This window comes from Coccinella septempunctata, chromosome 1, assembly GCF_907165205.1.
Source record: "Coccinella septempunctata chromosome 1, icCocSept1.1, whole genome shotgun sequence".
Classification (NCBI taxonomy): domain Eukaryota; kingdom Metazoa; phylum Arthropoda; class Insecta; order Coleoptera; family Coccinellidae; genus Coccinella; species Coccinella septempunctata.
In genome coordinates, this window is record NC_058189.1 from 3,609,397 (window position 1) to 3,635,341 (window position 25,945).

The 25,945-nt window shown below is 35.1% G+C and overlaps 1 protein-coding gene across 9 annotated transcripts in view; it reads right to left on the reverse strand.

The window, feature by feature from the left end:
- Nucleotides 1-2,445: 2,445 nt before the first annotated feature.
- LOC123322654 (hemicentin-1) overlaps nt 2,446-25,945 on the reverse strand; it is a 637,965-nt gene continuing 614,465 nt past the window's right edge. For 5 of the 9 annotated variants that reach the window (XM_044910618.1, XM_044910620.1, XM_044910621.1 and 2 more), the window contains 9 exons: nt 23,809-24,072; nt 18,772-18,915; nt 18,605-18,638; nt 13,187-13,461; nt 13,040-13,126; nt 10,756-10,898; nt 8,922-10,676; nt 7,934-8,621; nt 3,581-3,706 (listed from right to left, as the gene is read on the reverse strand). In XM_044910618.1, coding sequence (XP_044766553.1) covers nt 7,971-8,621; nt 8,922-10,676; nt 10,756-10,898; nt 13,040-13,126; nt 13,187-13,461; nt 18,605-18,638; nt 18,772-18,915; nt 23,809-24,072 — 3,353 coding nt within the window. In that variant the 3' untranslated portion in view covers nt 3,581-3,706; nt 7,934-7,970. Of the gene's footprint in view, nt 3,707-6,166; nt 6,210-7,933; nt 8,622-8,921; nt 10,677-10,755; nt 10,899-13,039; nt 13,127-13,186; nt 13,462-18,604; nt 18,639-18,771; nt 18,916-23,808; nt 24,073-25,945 lie in introns of all 9 variants that reach the window. The other 4 variants (XM_044910625.1, XM_044910627.1, XM_044910626.1 and 1 more) reach the window with 4 other exon arrangements.

Genomic DNA, 25,945 nt, shown 5'->3' on the forward strand with positions numbered 1-25,945 from the left:
AATGGGATGAAATGGGGAAACATCATAGCACTTTTTCAACATAAGTAGCATAAGTACACTCAAGAAACTGCCTCGATTTTCTACATTTTTTTTCACCCTAAATTGCAGGATACAACAATTATCATTCTCTCAAAAGTGACCTGCTGCATTTAATCCGATGAACTTGGTACTGAACAATTCATTGTCCAGCCATATGTTAATGTTTTATTTCGTTTTTGCGATGCCGGAGTCACCTCTTCCACGGTCCCGTACTTGAAATTCAATGTATCTCAGCCATCTTGGATATTTTATATCGACAATTTTTGGTTAAACGACTTAATTTGATGAGTTCTACCTTTTGTCAAAAAAAGCCTCACCTTTGAAAACACCCTGTATAAGAATAACGTGAGTCCATCAGACTTATAGCGTTTTCTATTGGTAAAACTAATAATGCATCTGAAGCTAGATTTACCACCGCAATTCGCTATAATAGCAAATTTCATTTGTAAAACTGGTGCGTATTGAGAGCATATTATAAAAACAGTGCAATAACTTCAAGATATCCTAATTCACATTTGATGTTCTGTGATCCAGTGCAGCACTAGTTTTACCAATAGAAAACGCTATTAGAATCTGGGTTAATTCAATATGGATCAGGCTTTCCTTCTACATTTTTTCACCCTAAATTGCACGATTCATTCAATTCATTCATTGCTGTATCCCGTTACCGGGAATTAATCTACAAAAAGATATAAAAAAAAGAACAGACTTATAATTTCTTGGGGCTAATTTCGACTGTGTACCCTCCTGTGACTGAAGAGACCCAATCGTGACCTACAGATCCTTCCACATTCCGGGCATGGATAGTCACCAACCAGATCTGCACGATACCACAATTATGATTCTCACATAAGTGACCTGATGCATCTAATCCGATGAACTTGGTACTGAACCATGCGTTGTCCAGCTATATGTTTATGTTTTGTTTCGTTTTTGTGATTCCGGAGTTACCTTCCACAGTCTCGAAGATACTTGAAATTCAATGAAATTTTTTCGAACTTCTATGGGTTGTATCTCAGCCATCTCTTGGATACTTTATTAAGACAATTTTTAGTTAAATGACTTATTTTTTTGAGTTCTACTTTCTGTCAAAAAAAGCCTCACCTTTGAAAACAACCTGTATAAACCATGGTTTATGGGAGGCTGAGTTCCGTTGCAACGGCGGAACTCAGCCTCACTTGCCCCATTGAAAACTCGGATATTCTCAGACAGTGGGTCAGTTGTTGTTCTACTTTGTTATTTGATATCTAAAATAAATTGCAGAGTATAGCCCCACGGCTGCTAAATATGATCCTACATTTTCACGAGTTCGAATCGGACAATTTTCATCACTGGGATCAGATGTTCACAAACTGGAAACAACTGTATTATGTTATTTATAAATGAAATGTAACTGTTCCGTAGTGCTAATGATCAAAGCAATCGAAGCGCAATAAACTTTAATAAAAAAAATTTTCATCTGAAAATCTAACACAGGTGTGTTTTAAAATATTCTGTTTAAAAACAGACGATGGCAAATTGGCTAGTTCAATTCAGTTCGTAACACTTGTTGATATTCATATCGTCGGGTGGTATGCATCTGAATTTATCCTTATTATTGTATTCATTTTGCCTCCCTGTTAATAGGCATGATCATTCTTTATTATTATACCGCTGGCATCATTTCTGCCGTGATCTGAACGCGTCCCAGACTTCTCGATTCGTCATACTTCTGTTGTTCGCAAAGCGAATCGGCGTACTGAATCACAGAACACACCCATTGACTTACTTTATGTACTTAATTATGAATTAGGGAAAATATGGGACATATGCTATTGTCTTCGTCTTGGTTTCTATCTGGAGGGGATTGAATCGGACACCGTTTCATATTGGGTGGCGCTCTGGGTAAGTATAATACCCAGTAGAACATGCCAATATTGAATAAAGTTCCATCAATTCCAAACGTTCTCCACCGTAGAAAAAAATGCTAATTTGCTCTGGTGAGGCCAAATGAGGGCGAAACCATGGACGGCATCTGCTTTTCTTCGGTGAAGCTTCCTAATCGACAAATAAGGAAGTAAGGGCCTTAGTGTTGCCGTAGTCAGCTTTGATTAGTTTTGATGACGATTGAATTCTCTTCTTCATCGTTTGAGCCTGTTGTCCCTAATCAAATTTGTTAATTACGAATGTTACTAGATCGTTTATGTTTATAGTATGACTGGTTCTAGGGGTGTGATGTCGTTATAGTAATCAATTCTTGCTTTGTGGTGCTTTTGGGCTTGCTCTTCGTGGACACGATGAAAATAAGATTCATTGAACCCGGGCATATTTGTCCTTATAAATTCTAATGTTTGAAGTTTCAAATAACACTCCGCCACTGGAACTCATCAACTTTTGAAATCCTGGTGAACAGGTTCATAAAACATATTTGCTGTTATTAGGTACGAGATCTTTATTAAATAGCAATATGAGAACTAAAACTTCGAAATTTACATATCTACAAGATGGTACAGTTATAGTATTAAGTTAAAATAACTATACAAATGCAGAAATATAACTCATATTGAAAAAGTCCAACTCCGGCGAGCACCACACCACAATTCTTGAAGTTTATCTAAGTTAATGGACGTCACATTTCACATGTTTTTGGCACAAATCTGAAATAAATTATTCAATTCAAGAAATCGAATGCTAGATTATTTTATCGATTTGAATAATCATCCATTTTTCGTACCTATACAAATATATATCTATATATATATAAAATATTTTTTAGATACTTTAGGTTACAGCTATAAAATTAACGAATCAGTTATATTTCAAAATACTTCATGAATTTATTGAGTAAAATCGTGTTACAAATGATTAAAAATTCATTTAAAATAAGCTGAGGTAAGTAAATGATAAAGTTTGGTGAAATTTATATTGAAAAAACATGAATTAAAAATGTTGATCAGGGTTTCAGATGGTTGCAATACATCAATTTTCGATACAATTATTATATAATTCTTCGATAATATGTTGAAAAATGAGAGGTTTTAGACATCGATTGCAAGGGTGTCCTTCATGGGACTTTGATAAGCAAGAATTTATACATTTTTATGCATTCATCTGAAATTCTGTTCATTTTGGGGTGAAGGAAATTTGAGAACATGAAAAATATTAATATAAAAATATATTTCGAGAGAACGAATAATTAGTGACGAAATGTATGTCCTAATGGAGATTATAGCAAACGCATGAGCATTAATACAAAGTAAGAAATATATACATAATATCCCATTTGCATGTTGACAGATTATCATAAAAGCGAAAAGAATGTTATCATATCCCAAATTTCTTTCACCGAAATAAAGCAATAATGAGTACAAAAATTCATTGAGAAGTGCAAGATGATGGAAATCCACAACGATATGTACGACATTTTTAACAACTTCGACCTTGAATAATGAACAATTCAATATAAAATGTTTATGTAAAAACTACTCGCTAAACATGTTTGTTGAGGATTACTTTATAAAACGTCATTATAATTTGGGGGCTTCACTTTTTCGTCGACTTCTTCTAGGCGGTTGTTGTTTTTATTCCTCTTCATGGCCGCATAAATTGAGGCAGCTTTATAATTTATGGGGCCATATTGGTCGTCCAAGTCGGCGTACACTAGATCTCCGTCGGTTAGATAAAAAGGCTGCAAAAGTAAATTAATTAATTAATAAGGAAGGATTTTCAACTAACGATTTTCATTTGATGATTAAAATACGCCGATGCTGTTCTAAAAATGCCTGCATGATCTTGAATTGTTGACCAATATAATCACAAGTTGCCGAAAATTCGTTTTGTGAAAAGCATCACAATTTTAACGTTCTTGCCTATTGAAGAAACTATTTCATTTGTATTGCAGATTGAAACGAAGTGAGATGTGTGTGAAGTTATACAGGGTCTTTCACGAGGAACCTCACCCATATTTATACGGGAAACTACTGAACGTATTTTCATGAAATTCAGCACTTATAAGTATTTCACGATGCTGATGAAATCTAAAATATTTTCAAGGCATGAGCACCTCCGGTTTTTCCGGAAATGACGTCAACTTCCGTTTTTCAAATTAGAACACGATTTTTTTATTGCAGAAATAGATTCCTTCAAGTTATTTTGATGTAAAATTTTTCAGTCTTGGTTGGAAAATTCTCTCTGAGCGGGAAAATTCGAAAAAAATTCGAAAATAGAGCTCCGCTGAAACAAGAATAACTTCGAGGTTTTTGGATGGACAATTTTCATTTTTGGGATTTTTCAAAGTTAGGGATGACAAAATCGTGAAAAATCAATTTTTTCAAATTAGAACCCCATTTTTTTATGGCAGATATTGAATCTACGTTAAAAAATAATGTGAGTGCATGCATCACACCCTTGCCCTAAAATGGATATTTTCTGAGTTATTCACAAAAAACTGTTTTTCGTCTTGAATTTTCAGCTATTTCTTTTCCCTTCACGCCAAAAAGATGAAATTTTCAGGAACTGTTATTTGAACCATGCTGTAGATTTTTCACCCCTTCTGAAACCGACTTCAAGTTACTATTAGGAGAACCGTGCCAAACTCTCGCAGTTATAACTAGAGAAGATGCTCAAAGTTTTGACCGTTAATTTCTAGACATTTATTTATACGTCTCAGGAATGCTTCGTGCGTTGCTCTTCTTATTTCATCGGGAGGAAGAGATCTGCAAAAGTGTTTAAGAACCAAATTGAGTTTCAAAACTATGAATCTAAAAATCTAAACAAACCTGAACGCATTTCTGACTCGTTCTATGCAGTCCTCTTTATCAGTCAGGGGAGTTGAGTAGACTCAACTCATAAGAAGAGCAACGCACGAAGCATTCCTGAGACGTATAAATAAATGTCTAGAAATTAACGGTCAAAACTTTGAGCATCTTCTCTAGTTATAACTGCGAGAGTTTGCCATGGTTCTCCTAATAATAACTTGAAGTCGGTTTCAAGAAGGGGTGAAAAATCTACAGCATGGTTCAAATAACCGCCGATCCTGAAAATTTCATCTTTTTGGCGTGAAGGGAAAAGAAATAGCTGAAAATTCAAGACGAAAAACAGTTTTTTGTGAATAACTCAGAAAATATCCATTTTAGGGCAAGGGTGTAATGCATACACTCACATTATTTTTTAACGTAGATTCAATATATCTGCCATAAAAAAATGGTGTTCTAATTTGAAAAACGGAAGTTGACGTCATTTCCGGAAAAACCGGAGGTGCTCATGCCTTGAAAATATTTTAGATTTCATCAGCATCGTGAAATACTTATAAGTGCTGAATTTCATGAAAATACGTTCAGTAGTTTCCCGTATAAATATGGGTGAGGTTCCTCGTGAAAGACCCTGTATATAACACGACAGCAGTTTTCGATTTTTGAAATTCTTGTTGCGCTGAATTTTTCTGTAGGTTTGTGCTGCTTTGTGAAGTAGAAATTTTTTCTTTATATTACACTTTTTTAAAGATATTTCACAAAAGGTATGAAACGAGCCATTTCAACAATTCTAGTAAGTTTGGGTTTTAAAATGGCTGAATTAGTTTGTGCTCTAAAATACATATGTAGGTACATACCTACTGAGACTGGAGTTCTGATTTAGAAGAAGCAATTTTTCCGGAAACCGGAAATAAAGAAGCATATCCTGTTATTCTTTCTTCTCTAAAATTTATTGTGCTTTATTATTTGTGCCGACTTGTGTGGCAATTCAATAATTTTCACGAAAATTCGTCCGATTTTTCAAGAAATCGCTAAATTGGCAAAATGTAACCCCAGTATTTTCGTTTTCCTCAATGACAAACATATGCAAAAAATTATCTTACACGCGTATCAGGTTTTGCCGTTGAAATTTTAACGAAAATCTTGCTACAACATTTTTTGTTCGATAATCGGCAATATTCCGTGGTGTCAATATTTGATGCAGTTAAATAATATTTTTAAAGGATTCGTAGATGGTTTAACAACATATTTTAATAAATTATGTACAACTATCAACTTATTTTAATTATTTCTTATATTGACTGCCATGGAATATGGTCATTATCTGTATTGGGCTATTTAGATCAATAATCACTTCACTTCTTTCAATCAAACTGTTTCGATAAAAATGATATTACCTCAAAAGATATAGGTATCGCTTGTTCTCGTACGTCCGTTGGTCTAAAACAAATTTAGACATTAATTTTGAAACCACCTAATATTTCTATTCAAAGCAGGATATAGCACAAGGAGGTTAGCATTAATTCTAAAATGATCTCGGTGTTGATGCCCATGCATTTAATGTAAGGAAAGATTAGATTTGATAAAGCTGGCTTATTTCTGGGATTTCTACTGTAAGGTGCAATAGAAATCAGAGAAATTAACAAGCCATAACGTTATTAACGTTAAACATGTATTGAATTCATGGGAGCAAATGGGCATATGTGTAGAGAATAGGACTTGAATTAGGACTCCCTCTCAGCTTGTACAGGACTTGCATGTTGTATGAAATTTTTTTGTTAAAGTCATCGATGGGTTTATCCAAGGGCATAATGCCAACCTAGGACATGGTTTAGGATGCGTGCCCGGAGAGTGGTGCAAATCAATGAGATTGTTCAATGATTTTTACATATTCCATAATTAAGTGTTAATGCAGGCTTCTAGGTATCGTGGTTATGTCTGTTTAGATAAAATGTTTTAGATCCAAACTATTCCAGAGTAAGCCAGAGTGGCGAAAATCTCAAGGTTTCCAGATATTGAAGAACATGCATGTTCATTAGTCATATCTTAATGTCGTAAGTTGAAAATCATAAACTTTAGATGGTTCTTTTGTTCGTTGAATTGGCGATTGAAATACCAAAAGAGACGACAAGATTTTGATGTAGCTGACAGTGTAACTGGGGATTCTTTTCCTTAATCCAAAATTAAGGTTTTTACTTGAAAAAGATTTCAATATTTCTTTGCCAAAGCAGAATAAGAATTCCTTTTGATAGATCCTTAAAATTGAGATAGTATTTGGAAAAAGTTTAGTTTATTTCATTGCATACTCTGTCTAATAGAAATGAAATATCATTAATCACTTGTTGATTTCAGAGGTATGATGAGAATGTGATTAAACATGTTGAAAATTTGTTACAAACTGTTACAAGGCATGTGTATCATAACATAACAAATGTCAGTAGTTGAGTAGTTGTAAAAAGCTCTAGAAACGTAGCCGTTGCCATAAATAAAATCTAGTAATCTGAAGTAGATATCATTCTCCAGCGTGTATCATAACTTTTAACATAAACCTAATTCGAAAACAGTACCGTTCCCCTGAATTGAAGTTTGCAAATTTTCTACTTGCCTTCGAATAAGAAGAGGTAAAGGAAGGGAGAATTGAATAATTTTAAGATTGAATACTTATACATAATATACAGGGTGAGTCTTTGAATCGAACAAATATTTTAAGAGTAGATTCTTGAGGCCAAACGAAACATTTGTTTCCTATATCATTTTTCCCGATTCAGCCCTGCTAAAAAGATATAGCCATTTTAAGTTTTCATAATGAGCTATACCACTCCTGGAAATACAAAATTACCTTCAAAATAACTAACTATATCTGTGACATTATACACATCTCTGGAGTCTGGATATTTGCATTCGGCAAAGGTGCGCAATTGTTCGAATATCACAGATATTTAATTTTTGAACAAATTACTCGAAAAAGGCGCATTCTACGAGAAAACATGTTTGTTTCCTCATACAGCATCTGGTGTGATTTGAAAGAATTATACCAAAATATATTCGTTTTTCGTTTCGATAATATTTATGATTTATAGAAATGTTTTTTTTAACGGTATGTTTTTAGTATCTATTCATTTTTTTGTAATATATTGGTGCATATGAGAATTTCTGTTACTAACCTTAAAATCACTATAAAAACAATTTTTCAACATTCAGTTAAACATCGATCTCCTGACCGATGTCATTGAATTGTAGTGTAGCATATTCAGTCTTTGGTTTGTGTTTTGGCTGTTTTGACTTCGACATGTTATTACTTGAGACCTTCTTGCTCGGTTTCGGCATGTCTAAATCAGCGTACACGAGACCGTTTGGTCTTCCAGTCTGGGGTTTGAGAGGGGAGTTCAATCCGGGTTGCGGATATTGCAAATGAACCGAACCATGCACATTCTCCTGGAAATGCAGGCTATCCTGATAGTCACTTTGACGCATGACAACCAGAGGGCCGTTAGTTTTTTGTTTGTGCTTCTCTCTTTTATTGTTAGGCCTCATCACTCGGTTCGAGTCTGCGTAGTCCGAAATGTAACCATTTTTCATCAAGTTTTCTTCGTGGAGGTTCTTAATTGGTTGAAAGTAGCTTTCAGCCGTTTGAAATTTAAAACTATGGCATTTTTGCAGCGGTATTTGGAAATGCTTTTTTTGTTTGGTCTTGCTCGAGAAGGATTTGCTCTTAGGTAGTTGCTGCTCTTGAAAGAGAGCTCTCGGTATCAGCTTTGAGTGCTTAGGATGAGGTATTGTTGCCGAGTAGTGTGAGGCCAAATCCATGTTGGATGGTTTATGATGAGGGGCTGTTAGTGTGTAAAAAGCATTCTGAAAAGATTTAGCTGTTAGTAAATGAATGACGAAAACGTCAAGCTCTGACTTTCTACCAATAGACCAAGTTGAGTTGTGAAATATGAATTCATATTTGATCCAAAGTTGCTTTTTCACTCAAACATCTGGGTTTTTTGGTTCTTGACTGCAATAATTATGTATAATCTTTTCTAATCTTAGGCATTGTCTATTGGTAAAAGATTAGGGATATTTGAGGCCATCTCTGCATTGAACAGCTATCACAAGAGATGACATCAAACATCCGATCTCAACAAAAAACATAAAAAACACACACACCTGTCTATTGCTTTGGTTAGATTTGGGACTCCATTTTTTTTCAGAGGTATCCAGAAGAGGCATTTTAGGAACTTCAGCATCGGATGCAATTGAAGAGGTATTCTGGGAGCTTGTTTTTGGAGAAAGGAAAGTTTTACTGGGTGAATTTTTTGCTTTGGGTAAATTCGGTGAATTTTTATTATTACTTTTTGGCTCAGAAAGATCATTTGCTTTGGGTAAATTTGGTGAATTTTTGGTATTACTTTTTGGCTCAGAATGACCATTTGCTTTGGGTAAATTTGGTGAATTTTTGGTATTACTTTTTAGCTCGGAATGATCATTTGGTTTGGGTGAATTCTTTGGTTCGTCTTTGGTTTTTCTTATGAAGGGTTCTTTGGGGTTTCCCGCGTCTGATTTTGCACTTTGGATACTGGGGTTAGGGGAAGGATTCTGGCTTGATGATCCCTTAATTTTAGCTTGAATTTGAATAGAAAGCGCACCTTTTTGTATTTCATTCTTAGATTTTGAAAAGGGACACACTTTGACTGTTGGGGAACGTTTGAAAGCAGAATTAGTTACGGAAATTTCATTCAGTCTTTTTGGGCTGACTGCAACCAATTTTGGTCGAGTGTCTACTCTTGAAGTAACGACAGGAGACGTTAAGGTCTTAGTTGACACAGGAGATGATACAACAGGGTCAATGGTTTTAGATGAAGGGGAATCCGAGTTCACTTTGTTAGAATCCCTAGATTGACCTTCTTTTAATCTGGGTAAAGAGTGTACTTCAACTTCTGTAGTGGCTGCATCGTCCAGAATTTTTCCTGTAGACAAATCAATACTGCTGTCATTGGACGTATCCATTAAGGATTTATTTCTCAGTGCTTCAGCTACGTTCTGGTAAATTATTTCTTTCCTCCGGTGCTTTTTACATCTCGGTGCAGGTATTGGAACAATGTGATAATGCTTAAAGCTTTCATTATCCGATGCGCCACTATCTTGACAATTAGGTAGATCTCCATCACTCAGGATTCTTTTTGGTACTGCATAAACCAAGGTCCTCTTCTTTGAGTGCTTTTTGCATCTCAAGGAATGAAAAGTTGGAGAATAGCATTTATGTTTCTTCAAATAATCGTTAGATTTATTTTGTACTTCAGTATCACTTTGCGTACCATTTTCCTTCATAGTTGCCTTGGCCTTAAAGTGTTTTACATTACCTTCAATGTTTTTATTTGATTTCACTTTTAAGTTTCGGGAATTGGAATCAGATTCAGATTTAGAGATTATTTTCACATCCGGATTATCATCATTTTGATTCTTGGGTTGCAGAGAAAAACTAGAAGAGACTTTACGCGGTTCAGTTACTGATGAGTTGACACCAAGAGTATTCAAGTTATGATCTTTAATTGAAATGGCCGAAATGGTGCTATTTCCTGATTGATTCTGTAACGTTGTGGGCAGATTATGAAGATTGTTCGACATTGGCAGTCTGTTCAACAAAATTTGGGAACTGTATGGCCTTTGTAAGGGATTATTCGTTGACAAAGCTGGCTGCATATATCTGAAGTATTGACTATTAGATACATTCAAAAAATTATTCGAATGAGAAATGGGATGAAGATTCCTCGGAAATCCACTGAATGATTGATGTCGTTTAATCGAAAGATTCTGCATGGACTTTGTGGATGTTTTGAATGCCGAATTTTGATGGGAAAAAGGATTAGGTTTGGGAAAATTATGGGTTTGTCCCTGGTTAAAAGGTGCAATAACTGATATTGGCTGAAAACGGAAAACATGCAAAATTAAAATATAAAAAGCCAAACATATAGACACACATGAAATTATTTAATCTTGTCACCTTGTTTGGTGGATTCTGCATACTGTGGAAGGGTAGGTTTTCATAGAAACCCTTGTCAGGATCGTAGGTAGGGTCTGCTATACCTCCAATTGGTGGCGCAGTCCCTAAGCCCGTCTTATCTGCTAAAGAGGATTGGTTGGGTACTGAAATAAAAGAAGGATATTATTCAAATATACTGTGTGCTAACGTAAATCAACAGTGTTTATGCAAATTTGAAGAGGAAATAACCAATAACAAATAAATGGATTTTATTTTTCATGAATATTTATATTTTATGCAAATGGAAAAAAAATCCTACTAATAAATCTTCTGAATTGAAATCTAAATTTTGTTTTGCCACAGATACAAAGAAGTCCAGGTTATATTTTTGGATGATTTTTCCTCGAAAATGGATTACTAGAAAATCCCATCTCTGTTTATTTTAGTTGAAAGTTCAGTCAAATGAAAGAAAGCATCTAGAAACTCCGTTTAGGATGGTCATTTCAAAATTTGTTCATACAGGTTCCCTCGAATAAATGAGGTTAAAATACTTATATTATTATCTGTACGATCAATGTGTTTCAGGTCTCTGTCCGGAAATGATTCGTTTCCAACAGATTTCTATTGTTCTAATCGAATTTTTTTTTTCAATAACAAATTCGATTTTTCACTGAAGAGTGGTGCATCCTAGAGAAAAAACGCAGAGATTTTTTGGTTCCTAATTGAATAATAATCTTAGAAATTAATTCAATTTTAGAAAAAGGCGCTGGCAGAATATTTTTTCCTTGAAAAATATGAAAGTCAATGCCAGTACTCACACCACTGTTGTTTCTGAAGACGCCTCATTCAAGGTTAAATAACAAAACAACAAAAATCTAAAGGACCCTTCCAACTCCAAATAACTCAGAGAATAATTACCTGAATTTGTTCGTAATGCTTATGAAACACCTCGTATATATACAGGGTGATTTACCGCGATGGCTCATTAGACGTGTATAGAAAACTAATCACAATTTTGTGCTGAAAATTTGCATGTTTAGGCTTTTGTCATATGGAGCACTCCCCATAAAATATTTTCGGACCTCTCCAATTTCCTGTTGTACCGAAAACAGCGACTACTTTCCTATTTTAAATACCACACCTAGTATATCTTTGCATCATTATATTGCTGATTTTATGGCGATTTCAACAGTGTGCCAAACCTCTGGTAAAAACTCAACGGTTTATGAGTTATTCGGATTCTTATGAAAAAAATGGTCTTAATCAGGAGGTCTAACTTTTTTGTATATTTCTGCTTCGAATACTGTTTGTTGTTTGGACCAGAAGTCTACAGTTTATGAGAATTTGGACAAATCGAATTCGTCAAAATTCAAGATTTTCAAATTTCAACATAAATTGTTTATTTATAATCAAGCAGTTCCAAATGGCTGTTTTTCCTTATTTAAATCGTTTTTTTTTATATATTCGATAATTTCCATTGTAGGCAACTAGTACCTATAAGGTTTATTTGAGAAGCCGACCCTTTTCTTATCTAGAATTGCTGTCAAATCAGCTTTCTTAGGATGCGAAGATATACTGTGTATACCATTTGAAATAAGAAAGTAGTAGTCTATTTCTTGTAAAGTTGTAAGTTGCGGAGGTCTGAAAATATTTCAGGGGAAAGCTTATTGTCGAAAACAACCAAGTTACAGTTTTTCAGCACTGAATGATGATTAAGTTCTCCATAAACGTCTGATAGGCCATCGCCATAGAATTTTATCTTTCTGTTTCTCCAAAAACCTTTTGAAGCTCACTAAAGAGATTTTTGAGTTTACTTTTGATGATTTTTACATCGTAACTCCTTTTTACAATTAAATTTAATTGTACGTAGGTATTCATAACGTATTGTATTACACTTCATTGGAAGTCGTAGTTTCTTTACGAGAATAAATGAAAATTACATTATCTGTTTTCATGAGGCGCCGAATGGATTAATATTTTGAGGAAAGACAGAGCTGAATAGATTCAACACCAAATTCCTTATTGAGGCACCTGCAGCCTCAGGCAGAATACGAGTATTAAATGAAGAGCGAAATAAAAAAATGTGCATAAAACCGCTAGTTGTCAGTGACACTCAAGGATTTAATCTTGGATTATGCTTTAAAAGGGACGACTATAAACCATAACTGGTGATGTTTCGGAGGTAAAAGCCACAAGATCGCCTCCTGGATGCGCCACTGCGTCAGTGCATAACGAAATATCTCAAATCTACGTAAAAAAGAGCAACTGCCGAGCAAAATCACATCTAAAAAAAATAAAAACCTACCTCCTCCAGGTTTCTTTCTCTTCCTGGACAACATTGTGGATGGCAGCTCGGTGTTGAGACTCGTAGCAGATTTCTTAAAAGTGACCACTTACATGCAAAACAAAACACATCAAAAAAATGCTGGAAAACTTGCGATTTCTACCTTACCTCCACTAGACCTCTGGGTCAGACCTGATGGTACGTAGTCGTAACCATTGAATCCCAATAGGGTTTTTAAACGTTCCAAGCGTGCGTATACTTTCGGCCTATTCTTCGCGTACTTAGACTGAGTAAGTTTGCGAGAAACCGAAGTTGTTTTGAATTGTGGCATTTCCCTGTCTAATTGTATGATGTTTATATTCTGAAATTTGTGTCTTGGCACGAGAATTCCAGGTCTAAGGGGCCACTTTTGATTGGAGTTGTCGGGACAGTAACCATCTGGTCTGGGAGTAAAAATTTTGGGTTGAAAATATTCGAAAATATTCGAAAATATACGTCCTGTTGGCCATTTCACATATACCTTTATAAATATTTCCACAAGTGGAAAGAAAATTGGCGATTTGAAAGAGACGCTTTCTCATTTTCATTACCAAAAATGCGAATTTTTGGAAAACATCAGATGTCGGATTGAAATAATATGCGGATTTTCAGAAAATTTCGAAGTATCGATCAAATGCGACGAAATTCTATCTAAGGCCCAGTTGCAGGAAAGTCCATTAAGATTTGATGTCCTATCAAAATTTAAAACTGTCATTTTTGAAGGGGAAAATGGAGTATTAAGATTTTAATGAAGTATTAAATTTTAATGGACTTTCCTGCAACTGGACGTAAGTATACCAACTTGTGCTGTATTAAAGCTTGGCCGCATTTGATCGAATTTAGATCTTCCTTCTCTAAAGAGTTTGCGAATCTACGAAAAGATACAGGAGATCCAGATATTAGGTCTTTTAATATTCAATTTTATATTCAATTTAATTAAAACATATGTGTTACATATTTTTTCGGAATGCTCTCAATTTTAAATGGTCCAGTCGAATTTTTCTGAAAGTCCGAAAGTATACAGGGTGTCTCAGAATAACTATTCTTAATTTTCAGAAATGATGAAGGGCACTTGAATAAACATTTTTTATTTATAAACTAGTACTCAAAAATGTCTCGGTGTCAAGATAACTAGAAATATTTAAAAATGAATCCCTATCCAACATAAAAGAGTGGCTTCATACTGCATTGAAGCAGGATGGTTAGAATTAAAAATAATAAGAATAATGCTCCGTATGCAAAGATGCATGTGTGCTAATTCAATATTTGTAAAACGATGCATTTTCAAATAAACACTGAATTAAGGATTAATTTGTGACACGAACAATAACAATGAAACATAAGGAGTAATTTGACACACGTCAAACAACTACGAAAAAAGGTTTTTTGACAGGTTGCTCTGGTTTAACTACTCAATTCAGTAGTAAGTAACTGACTAAAATCTTTACTGTTGTGAAAACTGAGATTTTTTTTGAAGACCTCTAATTTTCTTAAACACCGAGACATCCTTTTCCATTATTTCTAAACGAAAGTGAGAAAGAAAAAAGTGAGACAGCAAAATGAGAGAAAAAAAAAATTGTTTTCCCTTTTGGGGTAGAGGAAACATTTTTCATTCGTCCAGAAATTTTTATATTGCATTAAGAGAAATCTGCTTCTCAATACAAATTTCTCTGGTCTAATATAAATCCAATGAATTGACCCATTGAAAAAGAATAGGAAAAAATATAATGGATCAGTTGAACAAAGGCGGATTACTGAAGAAATGAGAACTATACCCATTTTTTTTCGATAGTGAATTGGCCAAAGGAGAGTAAAATAAAAAAAACCCTTCACCTTTTCTCAATAAGAAAAAAATAATGTTTTCACAACAAAAGCTCACATAGGAATTTTGTCACAATTTCAAGTCTCATTGGGCTACTTTAAGCTATGCTACCTAGAATAATCGATTTCAAATGAAAAATCGATTGTGAAAAAGACTCGAAAAAGACGAGGCCGAGGAAACCTTGAAGAACAAATCAAATTTTGATCAAGATTCGTTTGGATTCTGGCATTGTATTCAGCCTCGTTTTTTCGTTTTTACATTTCATGCTGCCACAAATTCATGCTGACACATACACCTTACCACCCAAAATGTACCTGATGAAGTATTCAGAAAAGAGTTAAGACATGATTATAACGGAAAATCTGAATGGGAATGCTTCCCATCCATTATCTTCTAAACGTCCATTAAAAAACGAGATCAGGGGTGCATAATATTTCCTTCATAGATTCAATAGAATATAATGTATAAAGAAATTTTTTCTGGAATTAGCTTGAAAATATGTTTTCATAACATTCTCGACAAATATAAAGAAATAAAAAGAGAGAGAATTGCTTTGTATCTTCTTTTTGAGAACTGTTTCAATTTAAAAGATGTAGTAGGAGAAAGGCTTTAGAATATACAATGTGTATCATGCAAATGGAATAACTTCGATAATGAATAAAAATGGAAAATGGGTTGGCCTTCGAACAAATATTCGGATGACTAGTATTACCAATAGTGCTATTTTTCAACGTATCTAGCAAAAATTAACACTATCAAAAGACTGTTCATTTACTGAATTTCGCATTTCTATCGAATAGGACCAATTTTTCTGATATCCAGTTAACAACTATAACACTGAGCAATGCTGCCTGAATTCGATCTACCGCGAATACTTAATATTGCACGTTGTGATTAAAATATATGTGTAGCATTTCGTGAAGAATCCAAAAATTTGATACACAAATCCCAGATGTCACAAGTAACAAGGTTTCGTATTAGAACTGTTACGTTACGTGACACCCTGTAATCCTTGTAGACTCTACTGCTTAACGAAAAATATCAATCTACGTGTTATAAGAACAAGCCACAATATTTTTATAATGGAATTTATTCCAATTGACTGATACATACTCTATACCGCAAAATAGTGATATAAAGTACTAATATTAACTTAATTTCTTTTCATCACCTCAAATTCAGAAATATACGCTTCCATAAACATGCAACACAAAAGCAAACTCAGTGCACATTGAAATTTGGATTTTGGTTAGTACCTTGACTCCCCAAATAAGTTATCCTACCACAAGGAACTAAAGGTAAGCCCAGTACATCCGGACTTTGTGAGCAAATGAACCTGAGGGATGCAAGACAGAAATTAGTGAATTTGAAAATTGTGGGAAATGAGAGTTTTGCCATTTCTTTTGGGTGGTATAGGTATGATGGTAGGTCGAGAAAATAATGATAGGAAATTGTGGTATATACAGGGTGTATCAACGAAAACACACCGACATTACATATATTAATAAATAATCACTTGATTTATTTCTTGGAATCAGGAAGAACTTGGAAGAGAATAAAGAATTCTCTTATTTCTGATCAGGTTTAAAGAAAAAAAATAACAAATATTTATAGATGAAAAATTAGTGAGACACTAGAAATAGTAATGAAAATTTATATGTGATATGGAGATAAAATGTGGATTCATAATTTCTTCATGTGTTTTTTGTGTGTGTTCTATTAACGTGCAGCACCATATTTAAATTGAAAAAACCTTTGATTTGCGCTTGACCTACGCTTCCTAATCATAAACTTGAGGAAGCACTGGAAGCAGGTAACATATAGACGCTTATGCTTCTTTGCACCAACGAATTTAAGATAGATTTAAGGCAAAGGCTTACTAAATTTTGTTATTTCTATTGTAACGTGCAATAGAATCAATCAACTCGTTAACGTTGAGCCTGCCTGCTTAAATTTGATGACGCAGGAGTGAGTTGGTTAGATGGGTGCTTTAGTTGATACTTCCTGTATTTCCACATTTTTCACATATCTCTCGATTTATTAAATATGAATGTAAATGGCATAAACGTTTGGCAACAGTGCAGTGGAAAAGGCTGTGCTTTGGACATGCATCGTTGAGTATACTTGAATGTTGAATGTATATTATCAACATTTCAACATGGACTTCACAAAAATTTGGGATATTCTACTTTTGATTCTTGATCAAATGCAGTTTTTGAAAGTATTATGAGCAACTTTGGTAGATCACTTGCAATAAGGAAAAAGTTGGAAAAAAGTACGAGAGAGAATTTCCCAACTACAGAGAACTCAAAGAAACGCCCTCATCAAGAACAAAAAAATAATTCTACTGAAGTATTTTCATTAACTGAATGGGGATATTTTTCGAAATCAATCCATCAACATGTTCACTCCCTCTCACTGCAACCCCAATCCCGAGAAAAGGAGACATATCCTTAGAACTTTTTATGAATAAATAAAAATTGAAAAGTTTCTTTTAATCTGGGTATTTATTCACGAAACATCCAATTTCGAAGATGTATCAAAAACCAATTATTCTTGTTGATTTTTGTGATAAGAATATATCTAAGATATCATCAGTTTGCTATGCATTATAGGAAAAACCGACCAAAACAAATATTCTTATAATTATTGTTCAATGAAATTTTTTTGCTCTTTCCAATTGAGTTAGGAAATTGGAATCAAAGAATTTGAACAGCATAATTTTCTTCTCTAGCCAGTCGGATCCAACACAATATCTGTTAGATCTACCATTAAATAAAATCTTTTTAAGGGAGTTTTCCCATTATGACCATTAGGTACCATAAAAATACCAAAAATTCAAAGAACGCAAACTAAGTTGGACAAGTATAGCAAAAAAGGGTTTCTTCTGACCTCAAGAATCTGCTATTAAAATATTTGTATGAGTCAAAGACTCACCCTGCATTTGAAGCCATCAAATGAAAATTGGTATGAATCAACTGCAATATGTTGCTATTGTTTTGGTTTATGTGAATTTTTTGTCGAGTTTTTGCATTATTTTCAGTATTGGTTTTATTTCCGTTATCTGGTATAAAAGTTCATTGGGTGGGTTGTGGAGTGGGTTGTTGGGATGCCTTAGTTTTGGTGAAAAATTATTAGAAATTCAATAATTTGGAAGAACAAAAACCGGATTCTTCTTTCGTATAGATTGAGATTGCTGTGAGAACGTAGAACAAGAACATAATGAACCTGCCTGAGAGTTTTTGTCGAAATTAAAATTTTTCGATGTGAAAATGCCCCTTTAAAATTCCTGTATGAAAGATCAATATAATATAAAATTAAAATGTAAGCCGAGTAGATTATCTCATATTCTCATATACAAAAATATTTATTTCAAATTTGATGATGTCAGACCATACATCTGCTCAAAATAATTGAGATTGTGTTTTATATAGGATGTTACTCAAAGGCTGCTCTGATTGATTTTCATGAAGTTCATTTGAGAATAAAAATTTCTTATGAACACATATAGCCTTTATTTACATAAAACAAGTATAAAATTAAATATAAATAAAATATACAGTCGGATAAATACGGAATATTTACAGAGATCTGTCCATACCACCCAGCAAACAAACCATTGTTTATATACCTCCACCAACGTTAGAAAAGCTTTATCAATCACCTTACAATTTCCCATTTACAGAAACAACAAACAAATATATGAGAAATTGTTGAAAACTTACTTTTCCCTTTCTTCCATTTCCAAAGGACTATTGTCTGTTGGCGAAACAAAATAAAATGTTTTATTAGATTGATTAATAAACAAAAGCAACAACCACTCATAAGTTACGCGTATTTTGATTATAGAGGCCATATACGTCATGGTGGTGGGTTGTTAATACGAACTTACATTTTGTGTTGGCTCTTTTTCTTCTGCACAGTATAATTATTATGATGCATATCACTAGAACGCACAATATAAGTACTGCGGATGACGCGATGATGGCGATTATCTTATTTTCGTCCTCCATTGTGTTCCACCAAGGCCTTGCTCCTGGAAAAAAAATTGAACTTGTACTTTCAAGTCATCCATGAGAAAAAGTCTGAAATGAGGAAAAATAGCAATTCCGAACTGTTTGACTACCTACTCTGTGAATCGTCATTTTCTAGAACATGGAAAACTGTATATTAGCAAGAATGTATATAGCGTTAGTCTATATATCTTTTAACATTATTACTATTTGAACCGGAGTAGTTGTGGACCGATTAGCCTTTCGAGAACTGCGACCATGTACATCTTTTTTTCTCTACCCTACTCATTCATAGGAACCCGAGGAGGTCGTCAATGATGTTGATAAAACCGACAACATCCTTAGGGGCCTTAGCTGTTACCTCGTGAGTATCCAAAACCGGTTTCCCCATATTAGGAGTTCTTAGGTCTGCCAGCTCTGGATACTTGCATACCATGTGTTCAGCTGTTTCTGCTTCTGATCCACAAAGCCTGCAAATCTCATCTGCTGACTTTCCCATACGGTACAAATATAATGTGCCCTGTCAGCAGTCCCACCATCACCCGAAGCTCAGCTCGTTACAGCTTCAACAGTTTTCTTGTGTAGGTCGGTGAAATCATTACGAATTTCTTTGGCTGAGTAAGTCCAGGAGTGTTTTTCCAGATGTTTATTCTGTTGTTCAACTCCCATTGTTGGACCGTTGTCTTATATTGGTATTTTCCAAGCCTGAGGTCCAGCAGGTGTTAACCTTGATGCCCTTTTTGTAAGTTCATCGGCTTTCTCATTTCCTTCAACACCACAATGCCCTGGTACCTATAGGAGAGTCACTTTCCTCTGGCCAGTTGCTTTATGGTATTACGGCACTCCCATGGCAGCAGAGATCTCTGGCAGTGTGATTCCAGGGACCTTATCGAGGCCTGGCTGTCCGTGGTGATAAAGATATGCGCCCCTTTGAGGTTCATTTTAAGTCACTCCTGAGCGCACACGAAAACAGCCAGTGTCTCGGTCTGTTAAATAGAGGGTTCACTTCCCAGGGCTTTATAGATCCTCAGTTTAGGTCCATATACGCCAATGCTGGTGCCCCTTTCTGGCTATATCTTTTAATCTAGGCACAGTCGACAAAAATGGTAAAGGGAAAAGTTTTTCATTTGACTTCAAAAATATATTGTTAAAATATATGTACCTACAGTTCGAAGACTGTAAAAAATATAGTCATTAGTAAAATGAAGGTATTTCCTTTGATATTGATCTATTCTTTGAGCAAATTAAGTTCTCCTTTGAACCAAAACTCACTAAAGAGCAAAAATAAAATTATATCCAATGTCAACAGGTCATGTAGTTAGCACAAAATTATTTTCTCTCGTGAAAACACATAAAAAATTCAGTTCGTGTATTCGACTCCTTTAATTAACTGACTTCTCGATGAGAAACTTTTATATGTAGTTGTATCGTCATTGGAGCTCGTTCCGGAAAATATGAGCTTATTATAGAGTCTGTTTGATCGATGAAAATACACATCAACAGGCGGAGGCAGATTTGGTTTTAATGAACTCGAAGATAAATGTCGAGCAGGTAAATATTTGGCATCTGCTGCAAGTTATAATAACTTCGTTAAGTAGATTCCGCAAGTTTCTCGTGAAGTAATTACGTGGTAGTTGTCTTGGCAATATCCAGTGAAAGTCCTCTGCGGTGATGGAAACGATGTGGAAATTTGGAGTATGTTATCCCGACTGTTTCCAATTTATAAAAACATATAGATGAAGTGTTTTATGTGTCTTGTTCAAAATTTCAATGTCAAAATATTTTATTACTCAACATATTATCCTCGTTATTGGATATTTATATTACAGCGAACCTGGAACGTCTCTAGACCTTTCAAAAAAAAAAAAAATATTTCTTCTTGCTCTTCAAACCCGACCTCAACCGCTTTTATTACCTCTTCGTTGGAAGAAAATTTACGACCTTTCAAACTTTTTTTCAGTTGAGGAAAGAGATGATAGCTAGTTGGATGGAGCCAAATCGGGTAAATAAGGGGGGTGTTCTAGTAATTCAAACCCTAAATCACGATTTTTTTGCATGGCAGCATGAGATTTGTGTGCAGGGGCGTTATCCTTTGACCTTTGGATAGCTTTCCGCGTCTTTTCTCTTCAATATTTCCCGTAGAGTGGTCAGTAATGTCGAATAGTAATCTCCGGTTATTGTTCTACCCTTATCCAAAAAAATCAATCATGATTACTCCATGGCAATCCCAAAAACCTGAAGCAAGAACATTTCCAGCAGATTTTTGGACACGAAAGTTCTTAGGTCTTGGAGAACCAGAGTGTCGCCATTCCATCGATTGTTGCTTTGTTTCTGGATCGTAGAAATGTACCCAAGTCTCATCCATAGTAACAATTCGGTTTGAAAAGTCTATATCGTTTTCAAATCGAGTTCAGATCGAACGCGATGCTTCTACCCTTGCACGCTTTTGGTCAACATTCAAACATTTGGGCATCCATTTTGCAGCAATTTTTCTCATGTCCAAATTGACGTGAACTGTATGATGAACGCGTTCGTATGAAATATTCAGTGCTTCAGATATCTGTTTCACTGTTTCAGCCCAACTCGACGGTCTGATCATGTCATGAACTGCATCGATATTTTCGGGGACCGGCACAGAAACTGGCTTTACCGATCGGTCATCATCTTCAATGGAAAATTTACATCTTTTGAAGCTTGCAGTCCAATTTTCCACGGTCGCATACGAAGGACATTGATCACCAAGGGTATTGAGCATATCTTCGTAAATCTGCATACCTCTTAACCCTTTTAAATACAGTTACTTGATGACGGCTCGATACCACCGATTTTTACAAGATACCACTTAATGCAAAATAAACACTCAAAATCAAGCTCCTTTTAACCTTCATATCGTCTCGGACCTATACAGACTACACCTCAACAACATGAAGATTTCCAAAGATGAACTTATTTTCAAAATTTTCAACTTACATTAATTGTTTTTTAAATCTATGGCAATATACGGATATACCTTCACATTGAAAATATCAGTGTTGGAGTTCATTTGTTTTGAGCTTGAATAACAGAACAAAATTGCGCAGCTGATACATTGCACGTGTGTCACTATTTCACTCAATCATGACTCGTTGAATTTAACCAACAGAAACTGCACTAAAGTATACAATACCTACCAAGGTATCTCTTTAGTATTTTTAGACAGGTGATAAAGTCATCACTGGCGGGTCGATTGCCAAGTCTATAAATATTTTGTCAACGTGAATGAACTGCAATTGGTTTTTTATTAGAATTTTAATGAATATATAGGGGGTGTCCGGATAAGATGGAAAACATTTTAATGTAAAATAGAGAACACCAACGTATATAGTATCTAGGAGCTCTAGATTATGATTTACAGGCAGGGTGTTATTCAAATTTGAATGGAAATTAAAACCACTTTATCTCCTGAACGGAATCACCGATTTATCCGAAATTTGGAATGAAGATAGCTTTCATGAGGTTCCAGAAAACTGCAGTCAAATAACATTCGTTTGGCAGGACTGTATCACATAAATTTGGACAGTTCTAAAAATTTCGCGAAATCACCCTGTACAATGAATTTAATGAATTCCTCGATATCTGCGTAAACTGTGAGATTCATCCATTCAATTCGCCAAATGAAATTGCACTGATTTTTTTTCTTGATAATGACAATAACTTTTTCTCTCGTGTCGATATTTAACATCCTATTCCTCTCATAGCGAAGTGAATTTTGAATCCTTATGAATTTAATCAATTGAATATACATCATTGAATGTTAATTTAGTTTTCATTTGAACATTTGATGTTAAATATCGACACGAGAGAAAAAATTATTGTCACTTTTCAAGAAGAACAAATCAGTCCTCAGCAACATGGATGGTGCCATGCAATACTATTTGGCCAATTGAATAAATGAACCTGATATGCAGCTATCGAAGAAATCACGAAACTCATTAAACAGGGCGATTTCGCGAACTTTTAAGAACTGTCCGATTTTATGTGATGTGGTCTTGCAAATCGAATGATATTTGATTGCCGTTTTCTGGAAACTCATAGAAGCTATCTTCATTCCAAATTTCGGATGAATCGGTGATTCCGTTCAGGAGATAGAGTGGTTTTTAATTTCCATTCAAATTTGAATAACGCCCTGTGAATCAGAATCTAGAACTCCTAGTTGGGGGTTTTTCATATGTGATCCTCTAGGTGTTCTCTATCTCACATTGAAATGTTTCCCATCTTATCGAGGACACCCTGTATCTTCAATTTCCCTCTTCGCTATAGAAATAAACTGAGTAAATGGTAATTCACGTCAATACTTTATTTTTTTCAGATCCTGTCCTGAGCTTAGTGTCAAATGAATGCATTTCGAAAAACGATATATAAAATACCCTTCGACGAATGAGTTTAGCTTTAAGAATATTACAATTCTAATACATACACCTTATTCGTTATGAATGAGAAAAAATCTGGCTAAAGATTCACTCGAGCGCAATTAATTTTTTTTCCTTAGATTTCAATTTGAAATAGTTGAAGGGGGAATATTTCAGAGGAAATATTCTTTATTTATTCTGTTATAGCGATATAGAGTAATGTCATCCCATCCACTTACTTTATCGACATTATAATTCCTTATTAATGTTTATCGGTAAGTATGCTATGATTTATTCTTATAACGATTATTCAAACATTTGAAAAAACCCCATACCAATCGACCTGATATTTTCGATTCTTCTCATTCCAAATCTTAATACAATAAAGTGAAAAACTTTTAGGTTGAGCGCTATCCTGAACAATGAAAAATTTTTCGTAGTAGATAATCAGTATAAGAGTGATTCACATCCGAGATAATAATTTTCACATTTATCATACAAACAATATTAGAAAAAAAAACAATTTACCTGCCACAGATTTTTCACAAGGGCTACTGGTACCAACACTGTTGTTCACATAACAGTAGTACGTCCTGGCTGAATCTGCTGCCGAATCGAGGAACAGGTAGCTGTTGAGTCCATCCTGGATGATGTTTTCCGTCTCCACGTAGGTCTCGTTGTATTCTTCCATCCTCCAACTGAAGGAAACCTCTTGTGGATTCGCCATAGCTGTACACACTAATGTCGGCTTGCCTTCCTTCTGAATCATCGTCACCGAGCATTCGGGTATATCTGAATATCACGAAAACATACTTAAATTAATGATATTTCAGCTGAGAGATCTCCTTTTAATCACAATTTTCGTATAATATAAGTCAGAAATCGCGATATTGACATCCTAATAAGTGTCCAGATTAATAAACTAAGTAAGCATAATATTTTTTTTCTAGCAAACATTGATACCTCCATGTCCTCTATAATAGCATTTCATTCAACGAGCATCCCAGTTATCACAGAATATTCTATGGATATCCATTTCGAGTCCCATTCAAGGCGGGATATCTGTGCATATGGAATGTACAACCAGACGATATCCAACCACGGAGGTAAGTAAGAAATTCCATTAGGATTTGCTCAGTCTATCCATTAGATATCCATTCAAGACTCATTATGGATATCTATTCAAGACTCATGATGGATATCCCATCACGACTCATTATGGACATCCATATGTGAATATGAAATGTAAATCCATAAGATATCCAACCACTTAAGTAAGTAGGATATCCCATTAGGATTAGGATATCCTAATGGATATCACTGCGCAAAAAAATTAACGCACATTCTGAAAATCTCAATTTTAATGAAAGTTAACTCTACATTGACTTTATAAATTATTTTTTATGTTCTCTCGGGAAGGTTTTGAACGAAACAAGACACCATTAAATGGAAGAAAAAATTCAGGATTTCACTGATTCTTATGTGAAAGAAGGGAAATGAACAATTTTCAAAACACTGAAATGCTGATAAGTTATTTAATACTTGGTATTTCCACCCCTTGCGTTAATTACAGCTCGGCAACGACGGTTCATACTGAAAATGAGTGATCTTGAAATGTTCTGATCTAATCCTTCCCAGATTTCCCCGAGTTGGATTCCTAAGTTATTAAGAGTAGCTGGATGATTTTCTGAACTTCTCAGCCTTCTATTGAGGTTGTCCCAAACCTGCTCAATCGGATTGAGATCTGGGCTTCTTGCTGGCCATTCCATTCGAGAGACTTCAACCTTTTCAAGGTACTCCTGAACGATGTGCGTACGATGGGGTCTGGCATTATCGTCCATAAAAATGAAATTTTCACCAATGTATGGGGCAAATGGCACTACATGCTCTTCAAGAATGTTCCTTATATACTTATCAGCATTCATAGCTCCATTATCAACGACCACTAGGTCTGTGCGAGCAGTCAAATATATTCCACCCCATACCATAATCGATCCTCCTCCGAAACCAGTAGTATTCAGTAAATTGCACTGAGCATATGTTTCATGTGGTCGTCTGTATACAAGTGAACGTCCATCACAATGGTAGAGGCAGAATCTAGACTCATCTGTGAAGAGAACTCTTTCCCAATCGGCCTCTTCCCAATGGATATGCTCTCTCGCCAAATCCAAACGCGCCCTTCGATGGGCTGGGGTAAGAGCTGGGCCGCGACACGAGGCCTTAAATCATATTCTCTGAGGCGATTTCTTATTGTCTGAGTGCTAATTCGCACCTCATGAGTTTGCTCAAGCTGAATTTGAAGGAGGCGAGCGGTTGCAAACCGTTGTCTCAACGAAGAAACTCTCAAGTAACGTTCTTGAATGGCAGTTGTTACCCGTGGTCTACCCTGTCCTAGTCTTCGGACATTCATACCTGTCTCCCTGAATCGCTGCAACATTCTGGACACACTTGTATGGGAAACTCCAAACCTTTCTGCAATTCTTGTGTATGTCCACCCTTCTTCTCGCAAAACTACCGCTTGGGCACATTCCCCTTGGGTCAAATTGCGTGTTTCGCGTTGCATAGCGATCGAATGTAGAAAATCAAACGAAAGAAAAACTATTGATCACTGGAATTGATCGAGAACAACTGATTTCAGAATGGAGCCAATACATTCAAAATCTGA